This window comes from Prunus dulcis, chromosome 6 (genome assembly GCF_902201215.1).
Source record: "Prunus dulcis chromosome 6, ALMONDv2, whole genome shotgun sequence".
In the NCBI taxonomy this organism is placed as follows: domain Eukaryota; kingdom Viridiplantae; phylum Streptophyta; class Magnoliopsida; order Rosales; family Rosaceae; genus Prunus; species Prunus dulcis.
Window position 1 is genome coordinate 25,810,890 of NC_047655.1, and position 22,967 is coordinate 25,833,856.

Consider the following 22,967-nt stretch of genomic DNA (forward strand, 5'->3'; position numbering starts at 1 on the left):
TCGATCATCCGCATGTCTTGGGAAGAGCTTTCTCTTAACCCGTGCCCTGCTCGGAGAGGTGACACTCCCTTGTTTAACAAAACCAAAAACAAACAAAAAAACTCTTTGGGTATATTTATATTTTCTTAATTTTTGGTACAACTCCTCTTAAACTCTTTGGATTTTGTAAGGACAAATCAACTAACTTGGACCACTCAGACTTCAGGGATTATGCAATGACAAATCCTTCTCATGGTTTGTATTTTGTTTCCAAAATTACTCCTAACCGTTGAATATAATCATATGTAAAACCTGGTTGGATTGGCAACCGTGAATAGATTAAATCAAGATAATAATAAGTCAGATCATACAATTTAAATTGCACTACAGATATAATTGCCTACATAGAATTCCGTTGAAGCTCACGAATCCCTCCTATGTCAGTCACCGACTCACTTGTGTACTACATATTCATGAACCTTTAAATCTCAGGACCATCGAGGTTCCTCCAACATAATGATGTTGCTCTTGCTCCTGTCGTTTTGAAGCAAAAATATATCATCTTCCCATAATACCCTTACAAAGTTGCTCCTATTGGGCCTATTTAACAAACCAATAATGCACTTTGCCTAACAAAACAACCAATGTCCTTTACGATTATTGAAGAGTGCTTTTCAACCTTAGAAAGTATAACCCAAATTCTAGCAACTTAAAAATAATGAAAGAGTATTAGAAGTTTATTTTAGATAGAATGAGAAAATCAAATAAAATCCATTGCACACACATATAAATGACATATGAAGATATGAGAACAAATATAAATGATATTCATATTCATTATAAACAATTTACATTTGCGAGAAGGGTCAACAATAAGTATAACTATAAAACAACTTGGATAACATAGATAAATATAAAGTTTTCAAAATGTTGAGAAGGATCAAGTGACATTTATGGGCCTTAATTGGCTCCGCCAATGCTCAAGGGACTTACTACGTGGATCGTATGTTATGATACCGTATTAAATTTGAGCAGACAACCCAAAAAAGGTTTTAATTAAGCATAGGTTAGAGTCGCAAACGTGCAACATTTGGTATTTGGAGCGCAATGAATTCATTGTGCATTGTAGAACTAATTTTCTTTGAACAATATGTGGAGCTAAAGCATATGGCTACGCTTTTTTGTCAAACTCGGAAAGTCTAAAATATTTGAACAATGAACTGCGATTTAACATTTCAAACATAATGAGGTATTATATATGATTTTATTATCTTTCTCAAAATTCTTCAAATGCCACCAAAAGACTTCGGGGCAAAATTCAAAATAAAAAGGAAAAAAAAAATTCCATAAAGCAGAACTTTATAGAAGTATCACTTGTCAGTCTTCTCTGTAACGATTTCGGAATTGGACGAAGCAGAACTCAGCTTCTGTGGAGTGTTTTCATCCACCGATTCTTCCATATCTTCAGCTGTCACTTCCTGATCAACAAAAATAGTAATAATAATTAATTAATTAATGTTATAATTAAAAGAAAACAGCACATCTTTCAGTCAATTTCAAAACCACGACTTCAAATCTGATGAATAAAATATTGAAAATGTGATTTGCCTGCGGTGTCGATTCAATTTTAGTGGCCTTCTTTTGTTGCTCCTTCTCTCTCAGCGATCGAATCGGAGACACTCTCTGTTCCAAACGACTCAAATTAATAAATCCATACAAATGAAACAAAAAAAGAAAAAGAAATTCATATGAAGTATATGCAATCGGAGCTTACAATTGATCGAGTATGGAGCTGGTTCAGCCTGTAAATCCTATCAAGCTCGATCTCAAGCATCTTCTGAATCTGGCCTCTGCTCTCGAGCTCCTTCATCTGCATCTCCATCACCAAATCCCTTTCCTCGAGCATCTTCTCCGTTCTCTCCCTGTCCAATCTCAGCCTCTCCATCTTCTTCCTGATGGCGCTCAGCTCCTCCGCCAGGGACGCGTCGATCGGCTCGATCATCTTCGTTGGAGTCGCGTATATCGGACGGTTCTCCTTGTTCGAATCATCGTCAACGCCTATCCATTTCTGCACCGGCTTGAGTTTTGTGAGATTGGAATTCACAAGAGTCGCCGGAGTGTTTCTCGGCAGGAGAGGTTTCCTGCCGCTTTTTGGCCGGAGAAGCTGGTCTCCGGTGACGGGAGATTGTAGCGCTTGCATTTCTTTACTCTCTCTCTCTCTCTCTGAAAGATGCTCGGCAGCAATCGAGTTGTTATCTGCTAGAGATAAAGAAGAGGGAATGGAGAGAGAGAGCTGTTTGAATTTGAAAGTGGAGAGGCGCTAAGTGCTAACGGCTACAATTTTGCGTACAGGTTTATTTATAAATAAGCTTCAGATTCCAACTTCGTTTATTTAATTCTTTATTATTATTTTCAGGAAATGATTGCGTGCCAATCAATACATCCGACACGCTCATGGGTGGGGCCCTCTTCATTAGTTACATCCTATCGATAAACGACAGATCATAATTATTCTGTGGCCGGCCTTATTCTGTTCGCTTCATAAACGACGATAAATTACGGGGATGCAAACACAATATTTGAAGCTTCGTTTGGTTGGACGGTGAAGGATAAAGGCGGTAATTTTGAACAGGTAATATGGAGGGTAATGTAATTTTAAACAGAGACAGCAGTTTGCTCCAATTAAGGTTTTCTTCTCTATCCATGTCACGGATTTCAAGAGTCAAACGTTGCGTTTGACTGGTCCACTGCCTTGAATCTGTTCTGCTGATAAAGTTGAATATCCTTTTCTTGTTCCAATGAATTACTTGAGAATTGAGATCAAAACGACTATTTGTAGGTTGGATTAAAATATGGACAATTTAAGCAACATGACATTTATGTTGGAATCTATTCACCCAATTTTCAAGCTTATATTTTACATATGAATGCATTACAATGGTGAAACCTAGGCCAATCTTATGTATATTATGTACAATAAGGTAACAAAACCGCCAGGATTAGAAGTAATCCATTGGGAGGTCCCAATCATCATTGGTCTTGCTTTTCCTGGAATTGAACTTCTGGTTGCCAAAGCTTCTTCTTGTATGCTTGTCCGATCGTGCAGGTCTTTCGAAATCGGAATATTCGTCAAGCTCATCGAGGGAAGTCGCAACATTTTGGCTGTCCAAGAAACCCTGTTTTACAGATAACCAGAAATGGTCACATGATTCCCAGTGTAAACTTCTTTTGCTTGCATGCATTATTTTTGATACCCTCTTAATAATTTCAAGCACCTTAGTCTAGTGAAGATAGAAGGCGTTTTATCAGATTTGAGACAACAGCCAATGATACTAAAAACGCAATCCAAGGTGCTAATCAGGCAGAAAAAAATAAGTAACAAATAAAGCAAACTCCAAATCATGACTAGTGGACTGGTTTTATAGTGAAGAAAGAGAGTACCTTGGTCAGCCTGTGTATGTGCGAAGCTGCAGCTTCATGCACAATGACAGCATCAGATACAACTTCCAGCACATCTTCAACAAACAAAGCATAAGTACTCACCTGAATTTGTAGAAAGCCGATGGAATTAGAATTTGTGCAAGTAGAATGTTGTTCGAAAAACACAGAATATATCAGAAAAATCCCTTGGCATGCAAGTCCTTCTAATTAAAATGGAAGGAATTTTCAAATATTCAGCCTTTGCAGCATTGATGTGCGCTATTTCCTCTACACCTACCAAACTTGATGGGATAATGGAAATCCCAAATGAATCAAGCTCAAGTGATTCCACAGCCCCTGAATTGATGTTAAAACTGTATCCTCGAACCTAGAAATGCATCATGAAACAAGTTAGAAGATAAAAACGTAGGTCAATGGGTACAAGAAGCTGGAATATTAAAGAGACTCACCTTCCCCATAGTTCGTCGACCCGGTGTTACAACTTGGTATCCTACCTAGCAAAATCACAACTTTCTAGCAAAATCACAACTTAATAGTAAAATGCGGATACTAAAAGTTATAGAACAAAATACACCAAGAACCTTTATATAGTGATCATAAGCAGAGCCTTGGCCCTCTTGGGAAGGGTAATTAGGATATTGTCCTAACATTTAGCATGTAGTAAAACAAACTAACCCACCACATTTACTTAAATCAGAAGCTAAAAATCAACACATGCAGAAACCGAACACAGCGATGAGTACCCTAAACCAAGGGACAATAAAAATGTTAAGCAAGCAAATACAGTTTGGCTATATAAGAGACGAATGAACACACCAATGTTTCCAGTCCAGCAATTTTAAATTCATTCTCAACCACACTCTCGTCCTCCACAAGCACAACATCACCAACCTGCAAACAATCACAAATTGAACACCTTTTATATTTAGGAGGATAATGTACTTATAAATACAATCAAGAAATATACACAATTGTCAAGCAAAATGTACCTGAGTAATATCATCGAGGAGAAAACGTTCAGATTCCCCAGAAAGCAAGTTTCGCTTCACTTCTACAAACATTACCATCCACTGAAGAAAGAATTTATATGTTTAACTTATTAAAGCAAGCAATTTTTTTTTCCCCTCACAAATTGGGAACAACTTGATCAAGCTAACGACTTTTTATCAAACAATATGATAATTGATAGTTTATTACTTACAGAGTTGGTGTTGACCCAAAGCTGTGAAACAAATCCCAAGCTGAGAGCACTTCGGATGCTGATCACTTGCTTTGCAAGAATATTGGACCTCCTCATCACCTGCCTCCCTTTTCTCAGCCCAACTTTTCCATCAATGTGCTTCAACCCCTCCTCATTTTCTAGCCCATCACCATCTGCACCCTCCATTCGAACCCAATTCTCATTTTCTAAGCTCTCATCAGTCTTTGTACTTTGCTTCTCATCCCCCAGACCACCCTCCGATTGCAGAAAATCTGAACCCAATGAAGCATTACCTTCCTTACTGGGATCAATCCCATTTTTCTTTACCGCATCGCTTGGTTTTGCTTCGAGGTCGAAAAGGTTTTCCCTTTTCTCCTTGAACCCTAATTCAGCGCCAAACCCAAAATCCTCTGAGGGATTCTCGCTCGCTCTTCTGCAGAGGACCAAAGACCTACCATTTCTAAGACCTGTTATGTCTAAATTTGTGAAATTTGATAGCTTCAAACAATTTGGGATGTAAAAGTAAGGATGTGGTGGGCTCTGGGGTCTCTGATTGGTTCTGCAAAACCCTAATTGTCGAAATTTTGTGACAGTAAAGGATAGGGGGCTGGAGGGAAGACAGTCACACATGGTTTACTCGAAATACTCGACAGTGTCAACCAATGGGATTAGTTGTTGATTGAAGACGAAGTCGTTTGTAGCTGTAAGTAAACGACAAGTCGTTTGTTGTGTTTTTGTAGACATGAGTTAAACTAGTGTTGACTTAATTATAAATTACTTTTGCTGGAAAAAAAAAAAGGGAATCAAATTAAGATTAGGTTTCAATTCAATTAGACATATAATTCAACTAATTAGGCCTCGTTTGGAAGTGATCTTGAAAATGCCAATAATCAATTTTATGGAAAATCACTTCACCAAATAATTATTTTAACTTATTTTAATGAATTTTATGAAAAAACATATGAGAGATGCTTATCCCAAGAATCACTAGAGTGATTATATAGAGAAGTACGTGGAAGTTACTTTTTCCCAAAAGTGAATGTAATCTATACATAATCACTCCCAAATCAGCCTTTAATCTACTTGGATTATCCACTTTTTTTTGTATCCATAAAAAGATAAAGTAGGATATGAATGAAGATTGAAAATGGAGATACAAAATGTTTTTCACATACAAGGTCCAAATACAGCTTTGGTCAAATGCTATATATATATATTTATCATATAATGTTTAAAGTATTAATGCATAAAAATCAATGTTTAAAACCAATTTGAATTAAAATGTATTTTCATTGAGAAATTCATCTGTCAATCCAAAATGTCATTTTTTAAAAAATTTAAAAAAAAATCATTGAAGCCGACCAAATTGAATGAATTGATCACTTTTTCAACATTTTAATTGATGTATTCATACTCCACTCGTATTTTGTGCACATAGAAGTTCAAGAAGACACTCCTTCTTGTAAAGCATATGTAATATTGTGTATATTTTATTCATCTCTAGGAGAGGGGGGTATTAAAATAATTTTTTTCTTCAATAAAGAGAAATATCATTGGATTAAGAGGTGGCTAATATATAATCTTTGCATATTTAATGATTGGCACAATAATTAGTATGAAAAATGTTAATCTAATAATTAATAAAAGCGTCTCAAACCGACATGGACATGAAATGACAAAAATTGAAGGTTAAAGTTGCTCCACAATCATTTACTCTCTTTTAAAATTTTATGCATCATATGAGCCCCGTTTGCTTTTAAAAATATAATAAAATAATATGATATTTGGCATTTCGAGTGGAGTTAAATTTTTTCCAAAGTGTCAAATTACCACATAAACCATCAAATTCAAATTCAACATTTTGCTTTGATATCTTCCTTGAAAATGCTATAATTAGCATTACACATAAGTTTAAAACATAAAGATGCATCACACCTAGCTTGAAAAAAATGAGAGGTTGTTATTATTATTATTATTATTATTGTTATTTTAATGATTAAAAAGGAAAGATGATAGGATTTGTTGGATGTAGATAGGATGCTATTTTTAGTTATTATTTTATTCTTTAATTTTTAAATACATTATTAAAATTGTTTATACATATAAATAAGAATATATGTATATCAAAAGGTAGAGAATGGTGAAATATTTAAAATATTAAAAAAAAATTTGGTTAATTCAAACATTATAAAATTTAAATTATTAATTAAATGAGGATAATATGATAAATTCATATTTTTTTCATATTAAAAACAAAAATCAAATAATAGGTAACAAAACAAGTTTTTTTGAAATAAAAAATTCAATAAAATGAAAACCAATCTTTGACGCATTGGCAAAGTTGGCGTGCAAAGACCAAAGTACAAACCAATCCGGGAAAAGCATATTCCCAATTAGGTTCAAGTACCTTTAAAAAGTAGAATCATATGCAAATTGGCAACTCGTCCATTATCCAATAATGTCGCACCACGTGTCAGCGTCAACATTCCGAGAACCAAAAGAATTGACTGGTAAATATAAGCGGCGAAGCGACCCCTACGCTTGAGGATTCGTGAAAAAGAGACGTTCCAAAAATCCATTTTTCGTCTTCCGCTTTGTCCCTCCGCTCCGTCTGCACCCTTCCCAGGTAAGCATTCTCTCCTCCTAATCTTCTCTGCATGTTCTTTTCGTCATAATTGGAGTTCCGTTTCTGTTTGGTTACCGAGAAACGGTAGGAAAAATAACAGAAACTCTAGCTTTTAGCCTGAACAACCTGGTTTTAGATCTAAAGTTTCGTTCTTTGCATTACTTTATGTTTATATCATTACACCGAGATCAACGAATTGCTGCTGAGCTGTTTTGAGATCTAGTCATAGTTAAGATGAATTGCTTTCGTTTTGTCCTGACTATGGCGGGCTATACACCCTTCGCCTGAAATCTAAAAGCTTTGCCTTCTCCTATCTCCGTTTCACAATTTTGGGCTTTGTAGGATCTCCAATTATGTTTTTTTTTACTGTAATGTGTTTTGCTTTGCGCATTGGTAATTGTTTGTCTTATGTATTTTTTTTACGCTTTAGCTTTTGTTCTGATAAAGGGCATCTTGAATCCTCCCTAAACTTTTCCTCCAATCAAGTTAAGTGTTTGTGATTTCCCAAACTCTTCCCAAATCAAAATTTGGGTTATGGAGGGAAATTAATTTTGGAGGGAACAATTAAGTAAAGGGATTTTCTTAGGATAATATAGGAATTTTCAAAAAGTTTTGCAGAAAAATTGAACTTTCCCAATGAAGTGATCCCAAGTCTTAACCAATGGACTTTCACTCAAATTTATAGTTGGCTTTACATGTTCAAATTCTTTACCAGTGAAAAAGTTCTCTTCACCTCATTTACATAATAACACAGGTTAAATTAATATCATAGTTGACTTTTGGATTCTTTTCTATGAATGTCTCTATTTCAGTTTGTTTCTTTTACTTAAATTTTGTTGTGATGATTGTGATATCATAATAGAGAAGCATATTTGTTTCCGAGTTGTTTTTTGGTCTCACAGCACTAACTAATCCTTGTATTTGGTCTTGAACTCAGATCTGATAGCTTAATCTTCATGAATTCAAGAACTACTGAAGTATCCGTGTTTTCCTGTAAATCGGGAAACAGAAACAACCCCTTCTTCATCTGGATTTTGTTCTGTTTATTGCCAAAATTCCAAGGAACTCCTTTTGCATTCGTGAGTTTCCTCTTGGTTAAGGCAATTGACAGGAGTCCTTCTGGAGCACTGGCCTTTGAGACTTTTGGGTAGATAAATCCATAGCAGGGATCAATTCAAGTGTCTGTCTGAAGTTAGCATCCCTGCTTTCTACTTAAAAAATGGTTTCCTCTCAGCTACCTGGCTTGACCAAGGCCCGCATGTGCAAACCAATTCAGACACAGTTGCTTTTTTCTATGGATACAATGGATGCTGTAGGTTCAGATCACGTGGAGCTTGATTTCGATGATGTTTTTGGCCCTCTACCAGTTCAGGCCTCTGTAGAAGTGAATTATGGTGATTCGGCTAATTCTGCCGCTTTTGAAGATGCCACTGAGCTTATTTATGATAATCCAGTGGTAATTCATAACCGATCACATTCTTTGGTTGGTCCCTCCTCGTTTGTAAGCCAATCATTGAAGCTCAGCAAACTGACTATAAGTGACACGGAAGATTCAGTGGAACTGGTAGAGTGTGTCAATGGAGATACCATCAAAGAATTTCAAGAACCTTTAATTGATGATGGTGTCACTGAAAAGACTCTTGAAAATGATGAGGAAATCTCCATGAAGATCGAGAGTGTAGGCATTGAAGATTTTGAGGTTTTGAAGGTTGTTGGGCAGGGTGCATTTGCAAAAGTATACCAGGTGAGGAAGAAAGGGACATCAGAAATATATGCAATGAAGGTCATGCGGAAGGACAAGATCATGGAGAAGAATCATGCTGAATACATGAAAGCTGAGAGGAATATTCTAACAAAAATTAATCATCCATTCATTATCCAGCTTAGATACTCATTTCAGGTAATTCCTGCCTGACCCTGGAAGTTAATTTCAATTTTCCTTTTCTGGTGTGGCTTTCTTTTTTAGGATTATGAGCATCCCTGTCCCCAAAAAAATGTCTTATGCATTTGGAACTATATCTTCAAAAGATACTGTGGAGCAATATATTTCAACTCAATGTGCTGATTTGGTGACTTTCTTGATGATGACTAGAGTACTAACTTAATTTATTTTGTTATGCAGACCAAATATAGACTATATCTCGTGCTGGATTTTGTTAATGGTGGTCACCTTTTCTTTCAGCTCTATCACCACGGTCTATTCAGGTACCTTTGGTTTCAACTTCCAATATTTTGTGTTATTTTCTGAGCTCAAAGATTTAGACACTTAATACTTAAGTTTTTCTCCTTTCCAGAGAGGAGCTGGCTCGAATATATGCTGCTGAGATTGTTTCTGCGGTTTCTCACCTCCATGCAAATGGAATAATGCATAGGGATCTTAAACCTGAAAATATCCTATTGGACACAGATGGCCATGTACCTCCCCATCTCCCTCTGTTGAGAATTGTTCTATTAATTGCTCCCAATGAATTGTAACTGACATCATGATCACTGATTTATTAAACAGGCCATGTTGACCGATTTTGGTCTTGCGAAGCAACTTGAAGAGAATACAAGATCTAATTCTATGTGTGGAACTGTAGAATACATGCCACCTGAAATAGTTCTTGGAAAGGGCCACAATAAGGCTGCAGACTGGTGGAGTGTGGGAGTCCTATTGTTTGAGATGCTAACTGGAAAGGTTTGGATTTATTCATTTTGTTCGTATAGATTGAGATGATATATAAATATACAGATGTGATTGAGAGCAAGAATTTCTTGATGGTTAAGTCAAATTCTAACTGAATGTGCAGTCAACAATCATTATATGCATATAATACATGTAGATATTAAAATTAGCATATTGGAAAGCCGGTGTTTGTTGAATTTAATATTGTTAGGAGGTGATCCGAGTGTTCTTTTTAGGCTGTTGTAATATAGTTTGTATGCGCTTTTTGTGTTGGACATCTTCTTCTTCTTCTTCAGTAATATATATATATATATATATATATATATTTCTTCTTTTCAAAAGAGGAAAGAGAAATAAATAAATAAAAGTATTATCTGTCTTTTGATTAGGTGACTCACACAGAGACATGCATTTAAAGAGAATTGTGTCCATAGTGTTTAAGGACCCTAGAAGTTGGAACATTTATTTAAATCATGTAACGTGAAACATTTTTCTTTGCTCTTGCTTCTGCAGCCTCCTTTTACTGGGAACAGGGAGAAAATTCAGCAGAAGATAGTTAAGGAAAAGATCAAGTTGCCATCCTTTCTGTCCAGTGAAGCACATTCTCTGTTGAAAGGGGTATATAATCTTTGTGCTTGTTTTTATCTTGGGTTGTAGGAAATAGGCAATGTTGATCCTTAGTGTCTGTTTCGAGCCTTCCTCAGTTCATGTTTTTAGTTAACTATGAGAGAACTCACTCAACTTGGTTATGTTTTCAGCTCCTACAGAAGGATGCAAGCCACCGTCTTGGTAGTGGGCCTTTGGGGTGTGAGGAAATCAAGCGCCACAAATGGTTTAAGCCAATAAATTGGAAAAGATTAGATGCTCGGGAAATCCAACCAAGCTTTCGTCCCCAAGTTTCCGGGAAGCAGTGCATTGCCAATTTCGATAAGTGCTGGACCGACATGTCAGTTGTGGATTCTCCAGCTGCTAGCCCGAATGCTGCTGGAAACCCCTTCACCGGCTTCAGTTATGTTAGGCCTGCGGCCTCTTTTCTTCAGAAGAATAGCCCCATGTACTAGCACGTGTTGCCCTAAGATGCAAGTTTTCGAGCTCTGTTTTCCTTCTCGCATTCTTAATGATGAAACTTTGTAAGTTGCTTGAAAAAAGCAGTAGCCAAGTGAGGTTTATCTTAGCAGTCTTCTCTTGAGACTACACAATCTTAAAACCATTGCAGACACATTTGCCGAACTCTGAAGCTTGTATGTCTTTTGCTGAAATAAATAAGTATTAATATATCCACATTTTAATTTAAGTTTGTGGCAGATTTTGGTAAATTTCTCTTATGTAATGCTCTCTTGCTAATTCACATTTTAAATTTAATCTTCGTTCCCTAAGGTATAAATAATAAATTCCATTTAAAAACTTTTTTTACTTGGTCGAAAATCCCATTTAAAAATTTAGGAAAGTGCATTTGGGGAAGGGAAATTTCACATGTGGATAAAGCAAGGGACGCGTGTCAAAATGCCAGCCTTTGCTGACACTTCAGCTGGTTCTCCCACAAAACAAAAAGTTCATGGTTCACAACATAACCTCCATAACCATGGCTTATCTGCCCTCTCCAAGTCTAACAACACTTAAACACAATCCTAAGCCTACATGCTTCTCTCCTTTAAAACCCACTTATTCTGACCATCTTTGCTTCATCACAACCCAATTCAAAAGCCACCCTCAAAGGTGCAATGCATTCTTTGGTGACAATATCCCGGGAAATGTTTTGGAGACGACTCTCCATTTGGACCAATTTCCTCCTTTTCAATATGGTTACATGCAGTTTCAAACAGCTACAGAGGAACTCTCAGAAACACAGAAGTGGGGTTTCCTGATTTTTGCTGGGATTACATGGATATACTTAACTGCAAGACCAGGTATTCTCATAGGTGCCATTGATGCATACCTTCTTGCTCCTCTGCAATTGGTTTTGGATAGTTTGATTGGAAGGAGAAGGTTGAAGAGGACTGATTTTGTGATTGGGGACAAGTTGGGAGAAGGGTCTTTTGGTGTTGTTTATTCTGGTGCGGTTGTTCCGAAGAATGTGAATGTTGAAGAGACGGTGCAGAAGAGAGGGAGGGGCAGAGCTCCACAGTTGGATGAGAGGTTCAAGGAGAAGGTCATCCTCAAGAAGGTAGCACTGTAGATTTCGTGCATTTTGATTGACCCTTTACTTGTTTATCAGTGTTTCTGTGATGTGTAGAGAGATTAATCTGATCTTTTAGTTATGGAAATATGCAGGTGAAGATTGGAGTTCAAGGGGCTGAAGAATTTGGCGAATTCGAGGAGTGGTTCAATTACAGGTTGTCTAGAGCAGCACCTGAAACATGTGCTACGTTCCTGGGAAGTTTTGTTGCTGATAAAACAAGTTCTCAATTTACAAAGGGTGGAAAGTGGCTTGTTTGGAAATTCGAGGTACTAAAAAAATTTTAGGATCACTCATTCAAAAATCTAAAGCTTTCAATCCCCCGTTTATGTTATATATGGTGTTGAAGAACTCAATGCTATAATTATATGTGCCTTTGACGCCTTCATCACACTAATTGTCGGTATGTTCATGTGACAGGGAAACCAAACTCTTGCCGATTACATGAAAGATAGGAAATTCCCTTTTAACTTGGAGTCTGTCATGTTCAGACGTGTCTTGCAAGATGTAGACTCTGTCAAACGCAGTGCATTGATCATCAAGCAAATAATGCGTCAAATTATTACTTCGCTCAAGAAAATCCATGACACAGGCATTGTTCACCGGGACGTAAAGCCAGCAAACTTAGTAGTGACAGGAAGGGGACAAATCAAGCTCATAGACTTTGGGGCAGCCACGGACCTCAGGATTGGAAAGAACTATGTACCAGACCGTACCCTGCTAGATCCTGACTTTTGTCCTCCTGAACTATATGTGCTCCCAGAAGAAACGCCAGTTCCTCCTCCAGAGCCCATTGCTGCATTTCTTTCTCCAATTCTTTGGCAGGTAATACAGTTTCAACCCTTTTATATGCGATGTCAAGCATATCAAAATTCCGCTGCTTTACTGGATGTATATGGATATAGCAGTATGGTAGTGACTGTTGGATCTGCCTTCATTTTCAGTTAGTAAAGTTAAAATTGTTTAAATGTTCAAATTCGGATGAGAAAAAGCATGGGGATCAGATCATAAACTAATCTGTTGACAGGCCTTGTGAACTTGATTTACCTTGGGGGTACTCTTATGCATGAATTCTTGTTTTAAAGCATACAAAATCTGTTTGCTAGATGAATCAGACTTTGAAATTATTGTTGCAGCTAAACAGTCCTGACCTCTTTGATATGTACTCTGCTGGAATTATACTATTGCAAATGGCAGTACCATCCTTAAGGTCTTCAGCAGGGTTAAAGAATTTCAATTCAGAAATAAAAACAGTTAAGTATGACTTGAATAAATGGAGGGACTATACTCGGTTGAGGCCTGACTTGTCACTTCTTGATCTCGATTCGGGTAGAGGGTGGGATCTGGCCACAAAGCTTGTGTCAGAGAGAGGTTCCCTTAGGAGGGGGCGCTTATCAGCGGCAGCTGCTCTGAGGCATCCTTACTTCTTGTTAGCTGCTGACCAAGCAGCTGCAGTTCTTTCAAAATTAAGTTTTACCAAATAGTGAGCTGCTTCAAGATGTAAGTATAAAATAAAGTTTGTTTCGTTGTCCAAGCATAAAAAAGATTTTGCTCAAGTATTTTCTTTTGACTTGTGAGAAACTGTTAACATTTTCTTTCCATTTTCTTTTTTGTTACAGCATCTCAAGAATGGAGAGACTCACAAACACGCAAGCCTTTGCCTGCCAGTTCATGGTTGTTGCCATTTTTGCACCTGGTGACCTTTGGGGGTTTGCTTCCAATTTAACAGGCCAGTGGACTCTGTATGCAATACAAGAGATTACAATTTTATAAATGTTTTTCGTTGCCGATGATATTAATTTATAGCAGAGGAGGTTCGACCCCACTTTGTTAATGATTACTATTAATCTTGTATTTAAAAAAAAGAAAAAGAGTGAAGCTCATTTATGCTATGAGCAAGTAACAAAATCATTTCTTTGGCGATCAATATTGGTTCACAAGAGGTTTACAAATATTACAAATCTTGTAAGTCCACCATTTCTACAGACTACTTTGAGTTGACAAAAATTTCAGTTTGTAAAAACTTTCAACATATTTAGCATGTGATCAATATTAGACTTTCCCGCTTAATCCTAACCAATTGCCCCATCATCAATCCGGCAACTAATTAATAATCCAATGATAACATGACATGTGGACTAATGAAAAAAAACTTTACTTTTACTGACTTTACCAGTCGTATCCTATGGCATTCCAAGAAAATAGAAAAACACTTGTAGAGGAGAAAATAGAAAAACACATGTAGAGGAGAAAATCCAAAAACACTTGTAAATGAGAAAATCCAAAAACACTTGTAGAGGAGAAAATCCAACAACCAAAAAAGAAGATAATCCAAAAACTTGAAGGGAAGAGAGAATCGAAGACTCTGCAACAATGGAAAAGGTATATCCTCTTGCGTTTCTTTCTTGTCTGAGCGTATGGGTTAATTTGCGTTGGTATGGGTCCAGGTGGGTCCCCGTTGACGTCGGTATATGCTCTTGCATTTCTTTCTTGTCTTTGAGCGTATGAGTCCAGGTTGGTCAACGTTGGCTTCAGGTGAGTCATGTTGGTCAGGTCATTTTTTGGATGGATCTGGGTATGTGGGCTTTAGGTCGTAGGGTTGGAGAAAAAGGTTGGGGTTCTGGGTTTTCGGTTCTTTTATTTTCTTTCTTCCTTGCTAAAATTCTGACTCAAACATCGCAACTTTCAGGAACCATCAACACCAACTAATGCTTTACTTGATCTGAAAATTCTCTATCCCCCTTCTCCTGACTCTCCCGAGGTACATTTCCTGTACATTTTTCTATTAATTTGTTTGTAAATTTTTCATTTAATTGTTTTGTAAATTTTTCTTCTAATTTTTATGTAAAATTTTCTTCTAATTTTCATGTAAATTTTTGGACAAACTACAGTAAACCCCCTAACCTATAGGGTCATTTACGAGTTCATACCCGATTTTGGGGACATTTACCAGTACATTATTAACGTCGTGGAAACCCTACAAATTCCCCCTCTGTTAGCCAAACCGTTAGTAAATCTGTTAAATGCTGACGTGGCGAATGTGGGTTCCATTTTTTAATGAGGTGGACTTACAGATGAACAAATAAATAATAAAAAAATTAAATTAAAAATTAAAAAGCAAATTAAAAATTAAAAATTAAAAAAAAAAATAGAAAAAGGTAAAAAGATACAAACAGCCCTATTCCATCCCCTCCCTTCCAACCCACCCTCCCCACACCCTCCGAGCCATCGCAACCCAGTTCTGCAACCAGCCTAAGTTGCTGGGGAGGAAGAGAAGGCGAGTGGACGGTGTCGCACCCTGCTGACTAGGGACGGTCGATCCAAGAGGGCAACGGCGGAATCGCGAGGGCTTATGAGCTACGACGACTCCATCGATGCCGGATGACATTGTGGGGTTTGGGTTAGCTACGTCAGAGCCTTGCGAGTTGAGGGAGGCAGGCCATTTCGCGAGTTGAGCCTGAGGAAGTCCATTCCTTGAATTATACTGAATGAATTCGGATTCTGATATTTTTCTCAGCCAAGCATTTTCTATTTCATAGGCACTGACTTTTTAGATGTTTAGATGTGGTTTTGTTTTGTTTGATGAGGAAAGGCAGATGATGAACGTAACTGTGCTATTTGTGAGAGTTCAAATCTCGCTTCTTTTTGTGGGGAAGATGGTGGCTGCAAGGGAGAACGATCAGATCTGTGGGGTTTGTGGTTTGGGGAAATTGATCATCGTTTTGGGGTTTGTGATTTTGGGGAAAACGATCATATATGTGGCATGGGGGAGGTGATGGGTTGGGTTAGAACAAGAGAAGTTGTAAGGCTGGGATCGGTGGCCTGAGTAAGCTTGGGTGGTGGTTTGGTTGGCTGGGGGCTAGGAGGAGCAGAGATCGGGGGAGAGAGAGAGAGAGAGAGAATCAGGGTAGGGTTTTTAATTTAATATGTTTAATTTTTTAAAATAATTTAAAAAATAATTTTTTTATTATTTTTTGTCCACGTGGAACTCCACGTCAATTAAAAATGGGTCCCACAAATGTCACGTAGGCAGATAACGAATTTTCTGACAATCTCGCTAACGGAGGGGGCAAATTGTAGGGTTTTCGCGACGTTAAGAAAGTACTAGTAAATGTCCCTAAAATCGAATATGAACTCATAAATGACCCTATAGGATGAGGGGTTTACTGTAACTTGTCCTAAATTTTTCTTCTAATTTTTTTGTAAATTTTTTTCTTCTGATATAATGAGTTTGATCTTGTGTAACTCTCAGGATGCCGCATTCCTTTCCTTAGGTGTGCTATACGCCTCACATGAGGAAATTCGTGCTTCTCCTAAGGAAAGTGAAGAAATTTCTAGTGTTGAGGGCTCTTCTAAGTGAAAGGGACCGTGAGCTAGAAGAGAAAGACCGTGAGTTGGAAACGTCGAAAAAGACAATAGCAAACTTGGAAATACAACTCGAAAATGTGAGGAACATTTCTCTCCATTTTATGTACTTAAAATGGTTGGTTTCTCTCTTATGTTTCTCCCATTTCAAGTCATTGACGTGTACATGAAAGTTTCAATTGGAGAGACTCCCAATTCCACTATTGCTATTGGAGAGCCTTTTTGTAAGCCGGCTATTAGTGATGCTGTAGAGGAGTATGACAGTGATGGAGAAGAGGTTGACAATGATGCTGACAGTGGTGGATAGCTTTAGAGGTGAGTTGTTGTAGATATCAGTTTATGGAAATCGCTTGTTATGAGTTTGCACATTTGTGTAGTGACAATTATAGCTTTAGATGTGGTTTGTTGTTGATATCAGTTTATGATAATAGCTTCAAATACTGAAAAATTGTGACTTACTGGGAATGAACTTTAGAGTTGGTTTGTTGTAGAGATCAGTTTATGGTAATAGCTTGTTCTCAGTTTGCACATTTGTGTAGTGACAATTATGGGGTGTTATAGAAATCAATTGATTTGTTTATGGTTTATATGTAAATGGCCCACGATTAGTTTAGTACAACTAGATGTAAAAACTGCGTTCCAACATGGAAATTTGTATGAAGAAATTTACATAAGACAACTTGAAGGGTTTGAAGAAAAAGAAAAAGATGGTTTAGTCTACAAGTTCAACAAGTTGCTATATGGTTTGAAACAATCACCCAGGCAGTGGTACTTGAGATTCGATAAGTTTATGAAAGATTAAGGCTATGCAATAAGTCATTTATGATCATTGTGTGTACCACAAGAAACTGAGAAGAGGTGCATATATCTACTTATTGATTTTATGTAGACGATATGCTCATAGCTTCTAGTGATATCACTGAGATTAACAAACTGAAAGCTCATATGCATAAAGATTTTGAAATGAAATATCTCGATGAGGCAAGGAAGATTTTGGAGATGGAGATCACGAGAAATAGGAAGAGGGGGCTGGTGTATTTATTGCAGAAATAGTACCTTGAAAAGTTGCTGCATAAATTTGGAATTATTGAGGAAACCAAACATGTAAGTACACCACTAGCACGTGATCAATATTAGACTAGTTGACAAAAAATTCAGTTTGTAAGAGATTTCAACGTATTTAGCACGTGATCAATATTAGACTTTCCCGCCTAATTCTAACCAATTGCCTCATCATCAATCCATCAATTAATTAATAACCCAATGACAACATGACACATGGACCAATGAAAAAACTTTACTTTTACCAACTTTACCAGCCGTATAGCATTCAGAGAAAATTGAAAAACATTTGTAGAGGAGAAAATCCAACAATCAGAAGAGAAGAGAATCCAAAAACCTGAAAGGAAGAGAGAATCGAAGACTCTGCAACAACGAAAAAGGTATATCCTCTTATGTTTTTTTCTTGTCTTTGAGCGTATAGGTTAGTTTGCGTTGGTATGGGTCCAGGTGTATATTATCTTGCATTTCTTTCTAGTCTTTGAGTATATGGGTTAGTTAGCGTCAGTATGGGTCCAAGTGCATTTAGGTGGGTCCGCGTTGACGTTGGTATATCCTTTACATTTCTTTCTTGTCTTTGAGTGTATGGGTTAGTCTGCGTCAATATAGGTCCAGGTTGGTCCGCATTGGCTTCAGGTGAGTCCTGTAGGTTGTAGGTCACTTTTTTGGATGGATCTAGGTTGTGGGGTTGGAGGAAATGGTTGGGGTTCTGGGTTTTCAATTCTTTTATTTTCTTTCTTCCTTGCTAAAATTTTGACTCAAACATCGCAATTCTCAGGAACCATCAACACCAACTAACGCAAACTAACCTATACACCGTACTTGAGCGTATGGGTTAGTCTGCGTCGGTATGGGTCCAGGTGTATATCCTCTTGTGTTTCTTTCTTGTCTTTGAGTGTATGGGTTAGTTAGGGTCGGTATGGGGTCAGGCGGTTCCAAGTGGATCTAGGTTGGTCCGCATTGACGTCGGTATATCCTCTTGCATTTCTTTCTTGTCTTTGAGTGTATGGGTTAGTCTGCGTTAGTATGGGTCCAGGTTGGTCCGCATTGGCTTCAGGTGGGTTCTTTTAGTTGTATGTCACTTTTTTGGATGGATCTGGGTGGATGGGTTTTAGGTTGTGGGGTTGGAAGAAAAAGTTGGGGTTCTAGGTTTTCGATTATTTTATTTTCTTTCTTCCTTGCTAAAATTCTGACTCAAAAATCGCAATTTTCAGAAACCATCAATACCAATTAATGCATACTAACTCATACGCCTTACATGAGCGTATAGGTTAGTCTGTGTTGGTATGTATCCGGGTATATATCTTCTTGCATTTCTTTCTTGTCTTTGAGTGTATGGGTTAGTTAGCGGCGGTATTCGGCCGGGTGGGTCCACGTTGACGTCGGTATACCCTCTTGCATTTCTTTCTTGTTTTTGAGTGTATGGGTTAATCTGCGTCAGTATGGGTCCAGGTTGGTCCGCATTGGCTTCGGGTGGGTCATGTTCGTCGTAGGCCACTTTTTTGGATGGATCTGGGTCGATGGACTTTAGGTTGTGGGGTTGGAGAAAAGGGTTGGGGTTATGGGTTTTAGATTCTTTTATTTTCTTTCTTCCTTGCTAAAATTCTGACTCAAACATTGCAATTTTCAAGAACCATCAATATCAACTAAGGCAGAATAACCCATACGCCTTAAGCATATGGGTTAGTCTGCATCGATATGAGTCCAGGTGTATATCTTCTTGCGTTTCTTTCTTGTTTTTGAGTGTATGAGTTAGTTAGCGTCGGTATGGGTCCAAGTGGATCCAAGTGGGTTTAGGTGAGTCCGCGTTGACATTGGTATATCCTCTTCTATTTCTTTATTTTCTTTGAGTGTATGGGTTAATCTGCGTCAGTATGGGTCTAGGTTGGTCCACATTGGCTCCGGGTGGGTCATGTTGGTCTTAGGTCACTTTTTTGGATGGATCTAGGTCAATGGGCTTTAGTTTGTGGGGTTGGAGGAAAGGGTTGGGGTTCTGGATTTTCGATTCTTTTATTTTCTTTCTTTCTTGTCAAAATTCTGACTCAAACATCGCAATTTTGAAGAACCATCAAAACCAACTAACGCAGACTAACCCATACGCCTTACTTGAGCGTATGGGTTAGTCTGCGTCGGTATGGGTCCAGGTGTATATCCTCTTGCGTTTCTTTCTTGTCTTTGAGTGTATGGGTCAGTTAGCGTCGGTATGGGGTCAGGTGGGTCCAAGTGGATCTAGGTGGGTCCGCATTGAGGTCGGTAGATCCTCTTGCATTTCTTTCTTGTCTTTGAGTGTATGGGTTAGTCTACGTTAGTATGGGTCCAGGTTGGTCCGCATTGGCTTCAGGTGGGTTCTGTTAGTTTTATGTCACTTTTTTGGATAGATCTAGGTAGATGGGTTTTAGGTTGTGGAGTTTGAGGAAAGAGTTGGTGTTCTGGGTTTTCGATTATTTTATTTTCTTTCTTTCTTACTAAAATTTTGACTCAAACATTGCAATTTTGAAGAACCATCAACAGCAATTAACGCAGACTAACCCGTACGCCTTACTTGAGCGTATAGGTTAGTCTGCGTTGGTATGTATCCAGGTATATATCCTCTTGCGTTTCTTTCTTGTCTTTGAATGTATTGTTATTCATGTTGACCTCAATACTTGTTTTCATGCATTGTTATTCATGTTGTTTTTGGGGTTTATATTTATGGAATTCTTTTCTTTATGCATGTGGCTGTGAAAGATGCTGATGTTGTGTTGTTGCTGGGCCATCTCCTCAATGCGAAACAAAGGGTCTCTCTCTCTCTCTCTCTCTCTCTCTCTCTCTCTAATGGAGTCATTTGAGTCAGTTAGTTTACGTTCTCTCTGTATTTCTTCTTTGTTTGGCTAGTCCTATGTTTGTTACCATCCTTTTAGTTTCTCTACTAACATATTGATATCTGTCTTTATGTTATTTCAGCTTGACAAGGCTTTGGCAGAAGTTAAGAATGAGCTTGACAGTGTTATGGCGAAAGCTGAGAAGATTGAAGGTTTGCAGATGCAACAGAGGAGGGAGGAGAGAGAGCACTTGAGACAAATGCTCCAACTTGTAGCCAAAGCCTATCCCATCTCTTCCCTGTCGCTTTGTCTCACTCACTCTCATCGCATGTCATCTTCTATGGTCTCAATCTTTCATCCAAAACATCGCAGCCGCTCCATCTCCGCTTCATCTCTACTAGTGCTGTCCGATATGAGGTATGTTATGTGTTTAACTTAACTCCTAGTTGCTTAAACTTTGTTCTGTTTTGCTTTGTTAAGGTTTTATTGTATTGTCTTAATTCCTTTTTGTTTTGTTTTGTTTTTCCTGTCATTAGATTGGTCATTGGTGTATAGCTCTGGAACAAGCCACAAGTGGACAGACTCTTGAATATAAGCTTTCTTTGTAATAACTTTTGTAGCTAAAATATTCTCAGTTTTTGGTTGATAGGTCAACTTAATTTGACGTTGGCATATAAGAAATTAAACTCAGTTTGCCAATGTTGATAGGAACTTGTATGGCCCGTTTGGTTCATGGGAAAGGAGACTTGGGAATGGTAATCAATTGCTTTTTCATGTTTGATAAGTTCAAGCATAAGAAATCGTTTCCTGGCCCATGGGAAAGTCAGGAGGAAAGTGAAGTCATCCTCCCAACTTGAGTTTTGTTTCCCCTCCTCATAAGAAAGTTTGGAAAAATAAGTCAATATTAAATAAACATTTTTCATTACCATTTTGTTCCCATTAACAATTTAGAATGACAATATATCATCAAATGTATTCTTTTTTTTATTTGATTTAATATGAGTATAATTTAAAACTTATACAAACTTTGTTTTACATTCCTACTCAAAACAAACATGGAAAAGGAAATAAGTGATATCTCTCGATTATTTTCCCAGTATTACCAAACGTGAAAAATGAATCTTCCATTTCTCATCATTTGGGGAATGACATGAGAAATCATTTCCCTTCAAATTCATTCCGTGAACCAAACGGAGCCTATGTTCCTAGCCAGTTGGCTTTATTAATGACCTTTTGAGAAGTGCCATGCCATTATAATTTTTACTATCGCTCTTTTATTTATTTGTTTATTTTTATAAATAAATAAAAACAATTTTTCTTTAGTAAATTTTGGTTACAAATTACAAAAAAATTTATTATTTTAAGGTGGATATTCCAACTATGTTTTCTTATTTTAAGATTGGATAACAATTTTGGAGTATATTTCCCCATAAGTTCATATATCATTTTACCCAAAAGGAATATCAATAACAACAAGCGGCCCAAGGCCCAAAAATGAAGTTTCAGTTGGGCTATGGCATTGGTCTACTAAAAAATGGCCCATTGATGTCATTATTTTAAAAAAAATTTATTTATATATTTATCAGATGATGTCATTCTTCTTTGATTTCTCAATGCATGGATAAAGGCTATAAAGCAAAGTGTTCAAAGCCTATACTCAATTACAGGTTCTATTTCCATGGAGGCAATCATGCAATGAATCAGAAGATAGTAATTTTATTATGGCCTATTTGGCATTTACTATTAACACAAAAAGGTTACAAACTGAGCACCAGGAAACACAAAAGTTCCAAATATTTGCAGCGTAACATAAAAATCAAAATCACTATAAAAACATATATATATATATATATATATATATATATATATATGTATATATTTTCTCTTCAGCCTTCAACTGAGACTTTGCTTGTTGCCTTTTGACAACTTCCCAACAAAATCAAGCCCATAAAGTCCCCAAACCAGAGCAAGAGATGACAACCAAACTGGGACAGGACCAAGCATCCACAGCAGCATGGGAAAAGTGAACTCATGATCACCAGATTGAAGCCTTTCTCAATTATGGTTCTTGTGTCCCCAGAAGATGTGAACTCATGATCACCAGATGCATTTATCAAGAAATTGGCATCAATCAAAAACCCAATTGCCATGGAGCTGCACAAGAAGCTCACTGCCAAGGACAATGCTGCTGAGCCATATTCCCTCATCTGGAGCACATCCATCAAGTACCATCTCGTCAACAATTCGATAAGCTTTGTGCATTTCCTCCTTATTACAGATACATTTCACTAGAGTATCAAATGTCTTCATATCTATGGAGATACCTCCATAGATATAGCTGATAAGCTCGATTTGGATCGCCACTACTCCATAAGCCCTGTACCACTGCATTATGAAGGCTCCAAGTTAGTCTGTTAGGTGAAACTCCTCCGAGGACCATCTCATCAAGAAAGTTTGCAGCTTCCTGGAACTTGCAAATATTGCAAAAGCTACTTATTACTTTCCCATACAGCCCTGCATCAGGTTTCAAGCCTTGAAGCTTCATCCTATCTAGAATATCCAAAGCTTCTTTAATGCACGTAATTTTGACAAAATTTTCAATAATATGTACTAAATACACAAATTTATCAAAAATAAAAAATAAAAAAAAT

The 22,967-nt window shown here is 37.4% G+C and overlaps 5 protein-coding genes across 7 annotated transcripts; 3 read left to right on the top strand and 2 right to left on the bottom strand.

Moving 5' to 3' along the window:
* Positions 1-1,205: 1,205 nt before the first annotated feature.
* On the bottom strand, positions 1,206-20,314 carry LOC117632106 (high mobility group B protein 6). Its single transcript, XM_034365507.1, has 4 exons — positions 20,295-20,314; positions 1,754-2,204; positions 1,588-1,662; positions 1,206-1,457 (listed from the first exon to the last, which is right to left on the bottom strand). Exons 2-4 carry the CDS (start codon positions 2,177-2,179, stop codon positions 1,350-1,352), a joined length of 609 nt encoding a protein of 202 aa, XP_034221398.1. The 5' UTR covers positions 2,180-2,204; positions 20,295-20,314; the 3' UTR covers positions 1,206-1,349.
* Positions 2,831-5,273, bottom strand: LOC117632105. Its single transcript, XM_034365506.1, has 7 exons — positions 4,622-5,273; positions 4,410-4,490; positions 4,237-4,311; positions 3,870-3,914; positions 3,698-3,787; positions 3,421-3,522; positions 2,831-3,155 (listed from the first exon to the last, which is right to left on the bottom strand). Exons 1-7 carry the CDS (start codon positions 5,249-5,251, stop codon positions 2,979-2,981), a joined length of 1,200 nt encoding a protein of 399 aa, XP_034221397.1. The 5' UTR covers positions 5,252-5,273; the 3' UTR covers positions 2,831-2,978.
* Positions 7,015-11,209, top strand: LOC117632104 (serine/threonine-protein kinase AtPK2/AtPK19-like). Its single transcript, XM_034365505.1, has 7 exons — positions 7,015-7,247; positions 8,185-9,147; positions 9,370-9,452; positions 9,542-9,662; positions 9,754-9,927; positions 10,429-10,533; positions 10,674-11,209. The coding sequence occupies exons 2-7, from the start codon at positions 8,467-8,469 to the stop codon at positions 10,974-10,976; spliced, it is 1,467 nt and encodes a 488-aa protein (XP_034221396.1). The 5' UTR covers positions 7,015-7,247; positions 8,185-8,466; the 3' UTR covers positions 10,977-11,209.
* LOC117632103 (serine/threonine-protein kinase STN8, chloroplastic) lies at positions 11,209-13,914 on the top strand. Of its 2 annotated transcripts, none has more exons than XM_034365504.1 (5): positions 11,209-12,079; positions 12,187-12,360; positions 12,512-12,916; positions 13,228-13,595; positions 13,711-13,914. In XM_034365504.1, exons 1-4 carry the CDS (start codon positions 11,471-11,473, stop codon positions 13,573-13,575), a joined length of 1,536 nt encoding a protein of 511 aa, XP_034221395.1. In that variant the 5' UTR covers positions 11,209-11,470; the 3' UTR covers positions 13,576-13,595; positions 13,711-13,914. The 2 variants fall into 2 exon arrangements, with proteins under 2 accessions (XP_034221395.1, XP_034221393.1); XM_034365502.1 differs by having other exon boundaries at positions 13,228-13,591.
* Positions 16,022-21,095, top strand: LOC117632107. 2 transcript variants are annotated; one of them, XM_034365509.1, is made up of 5 exons: positions 16,022-16,536; positions 16,609-16,771; positions 20,243-20,292; positions 20,459-20,733; positions 20,853-21,095. In XM_034365509.1, exons 2-5 carry the CDS (start codon positions 16,714-16,716, stop codon positions 20,869-20,871), a joined length of 402 nt encoding a protein of 133 aa, XP_034221400.1. In that variant the 5' UTR covers positions 16,022-16,536; positions 16,609-16,713; the 3' UTR covers positions 20,872-21,095. The 2 variants fall into 2 exon arrangements, with proteins under 2 accessions (XP_034221400.1, XP_034221399.1); XM_034365508.1 differs by having other exon boundaries at positions 16,022-16,771.
* Positions 21,096-22,967: the final 1,872 nt, after the last annotated feature.

What these genes read in the sequence shown, in the direction of transcription:
- LOC117632106 (XM_034365507.1), bottom strand. Translation starts at nt 2,179, where the DNA reads ATGCAAGCGCTACAATCTCCCGTCACCGGAGACCAGCTTCTCCGGCCA. An exon ending in AGCTCCATACTCGATCAATT is followed by an intron (nt 1,663 to 1,753) that starts GTAAGCTCCGAT and finishes CGTTTGGAACAG; the next exon opens with AGAGTGTCTCCGATTCGATC. An exon ending in AAATTGAATCGACACCGCAG is followed by an intron (nt 1,458 to 1,587) that starts GCAAATCACATT and finishes TTTGTTGATCAG; the next exon opens with GAAGTGACAGCTGAAGATAT.
- LOC117632105 (XM_034365506.1), bottom strand. Translation starts at nt 5,251, where the DNA reads ATGTGTGACTGTCTTCCCTCCAGCCCCCTATCCTTTACTGTCACAAAA. An exon ending in TTTGGGTCAACACCAACTCT is followed by an intron (nt 4,491 to 4,621) that starts GTAAGTAATAAA and finishes TTCTTTCTTCAG; the next exon opens with TGGATGGTAATGTTTGTAGA. An exon ending in ACATACACAGGCTGACCAAG is followed by an intron (nt 3,156 to 3,420) that starts GTACTCTCTTTC and finishes TCTGTAAAACAG; the next exon opens with GGTTTCTTGGACAGCCAAAA.
- LOC117632104 (XM_034365505.1), top strand. Translation starts at nt 8,467, where the DNA reads ATGGTTTCCTCTCAGCTACCTGGCTTGACCAAGGCCCGCATGTGCAAA. An exon ending in AGCTTAGATACTCATTTCAG is followed by an intron (nt 9,148 to 9,369) that starts GTAATTCCTGCC and finishes TTTGTTATGCAG; the next exon opens with ACCAAATATAGACTATATCT. An exon ending in TATTGGACACAGATGGCCAT is followed by an intron (nt 9,663 to 9,753) that starts GTACCTCCCCAT and finishes TTTATTAAACAG; the next exon opens with GCCATGTTGACCGATTTTGG.
- LOC117632103 (XM_034365504.1), top strand. Translation starts at nt 11,471, where the DNA reads ATGGTTCACAACATAACCTCCATAACCATGGCTTATCTGCCCTCTCCA. An exon ending in GGCTTGTTTGGAAATTCGAG is followed by an intron (nt 12,361 to 12,511) that starts GTACTAAAAAAA and finishes TTCATGTGACAG; the next exon opens with GGAAACCAAACTCTTGCCGA. An exon ending in TTTCTCCAATTCTTTGGCAG is followed by an intron (nt 12,917 to 13,227) that starts GTAATACAGTTT and finishes TTATTGTTGCAG; the next exon opens with CTAAACAGTCCTGACCTCTT.
- LOC117632107 (XM_034365508.1), top strand. Translation starts at nt 16,714, where the DNA reads ATGACAGTGATGGAGAAGAGGTTGACAATGATGCTGACAGTGGTGGAT. An exon ending in AGTGGTGGATAGCTTTAGAG is followed by an intron (nt 16,772 to 20,242) that starts GTGAGTTGTTGT and finishes TGGCTGTGAAAG; the next exon opens with ATGCTGATGTTGTGTTGTTG. An exon ending in TCCTCAATGCGAAACAAAGG is followed by an intron (nt 20,293 to 20,458) that starts GTCTCTCTCTCT and finishes ATGTTATTTCAG; the next exon opens with CTTGACAAGGCTTTGGCAGA.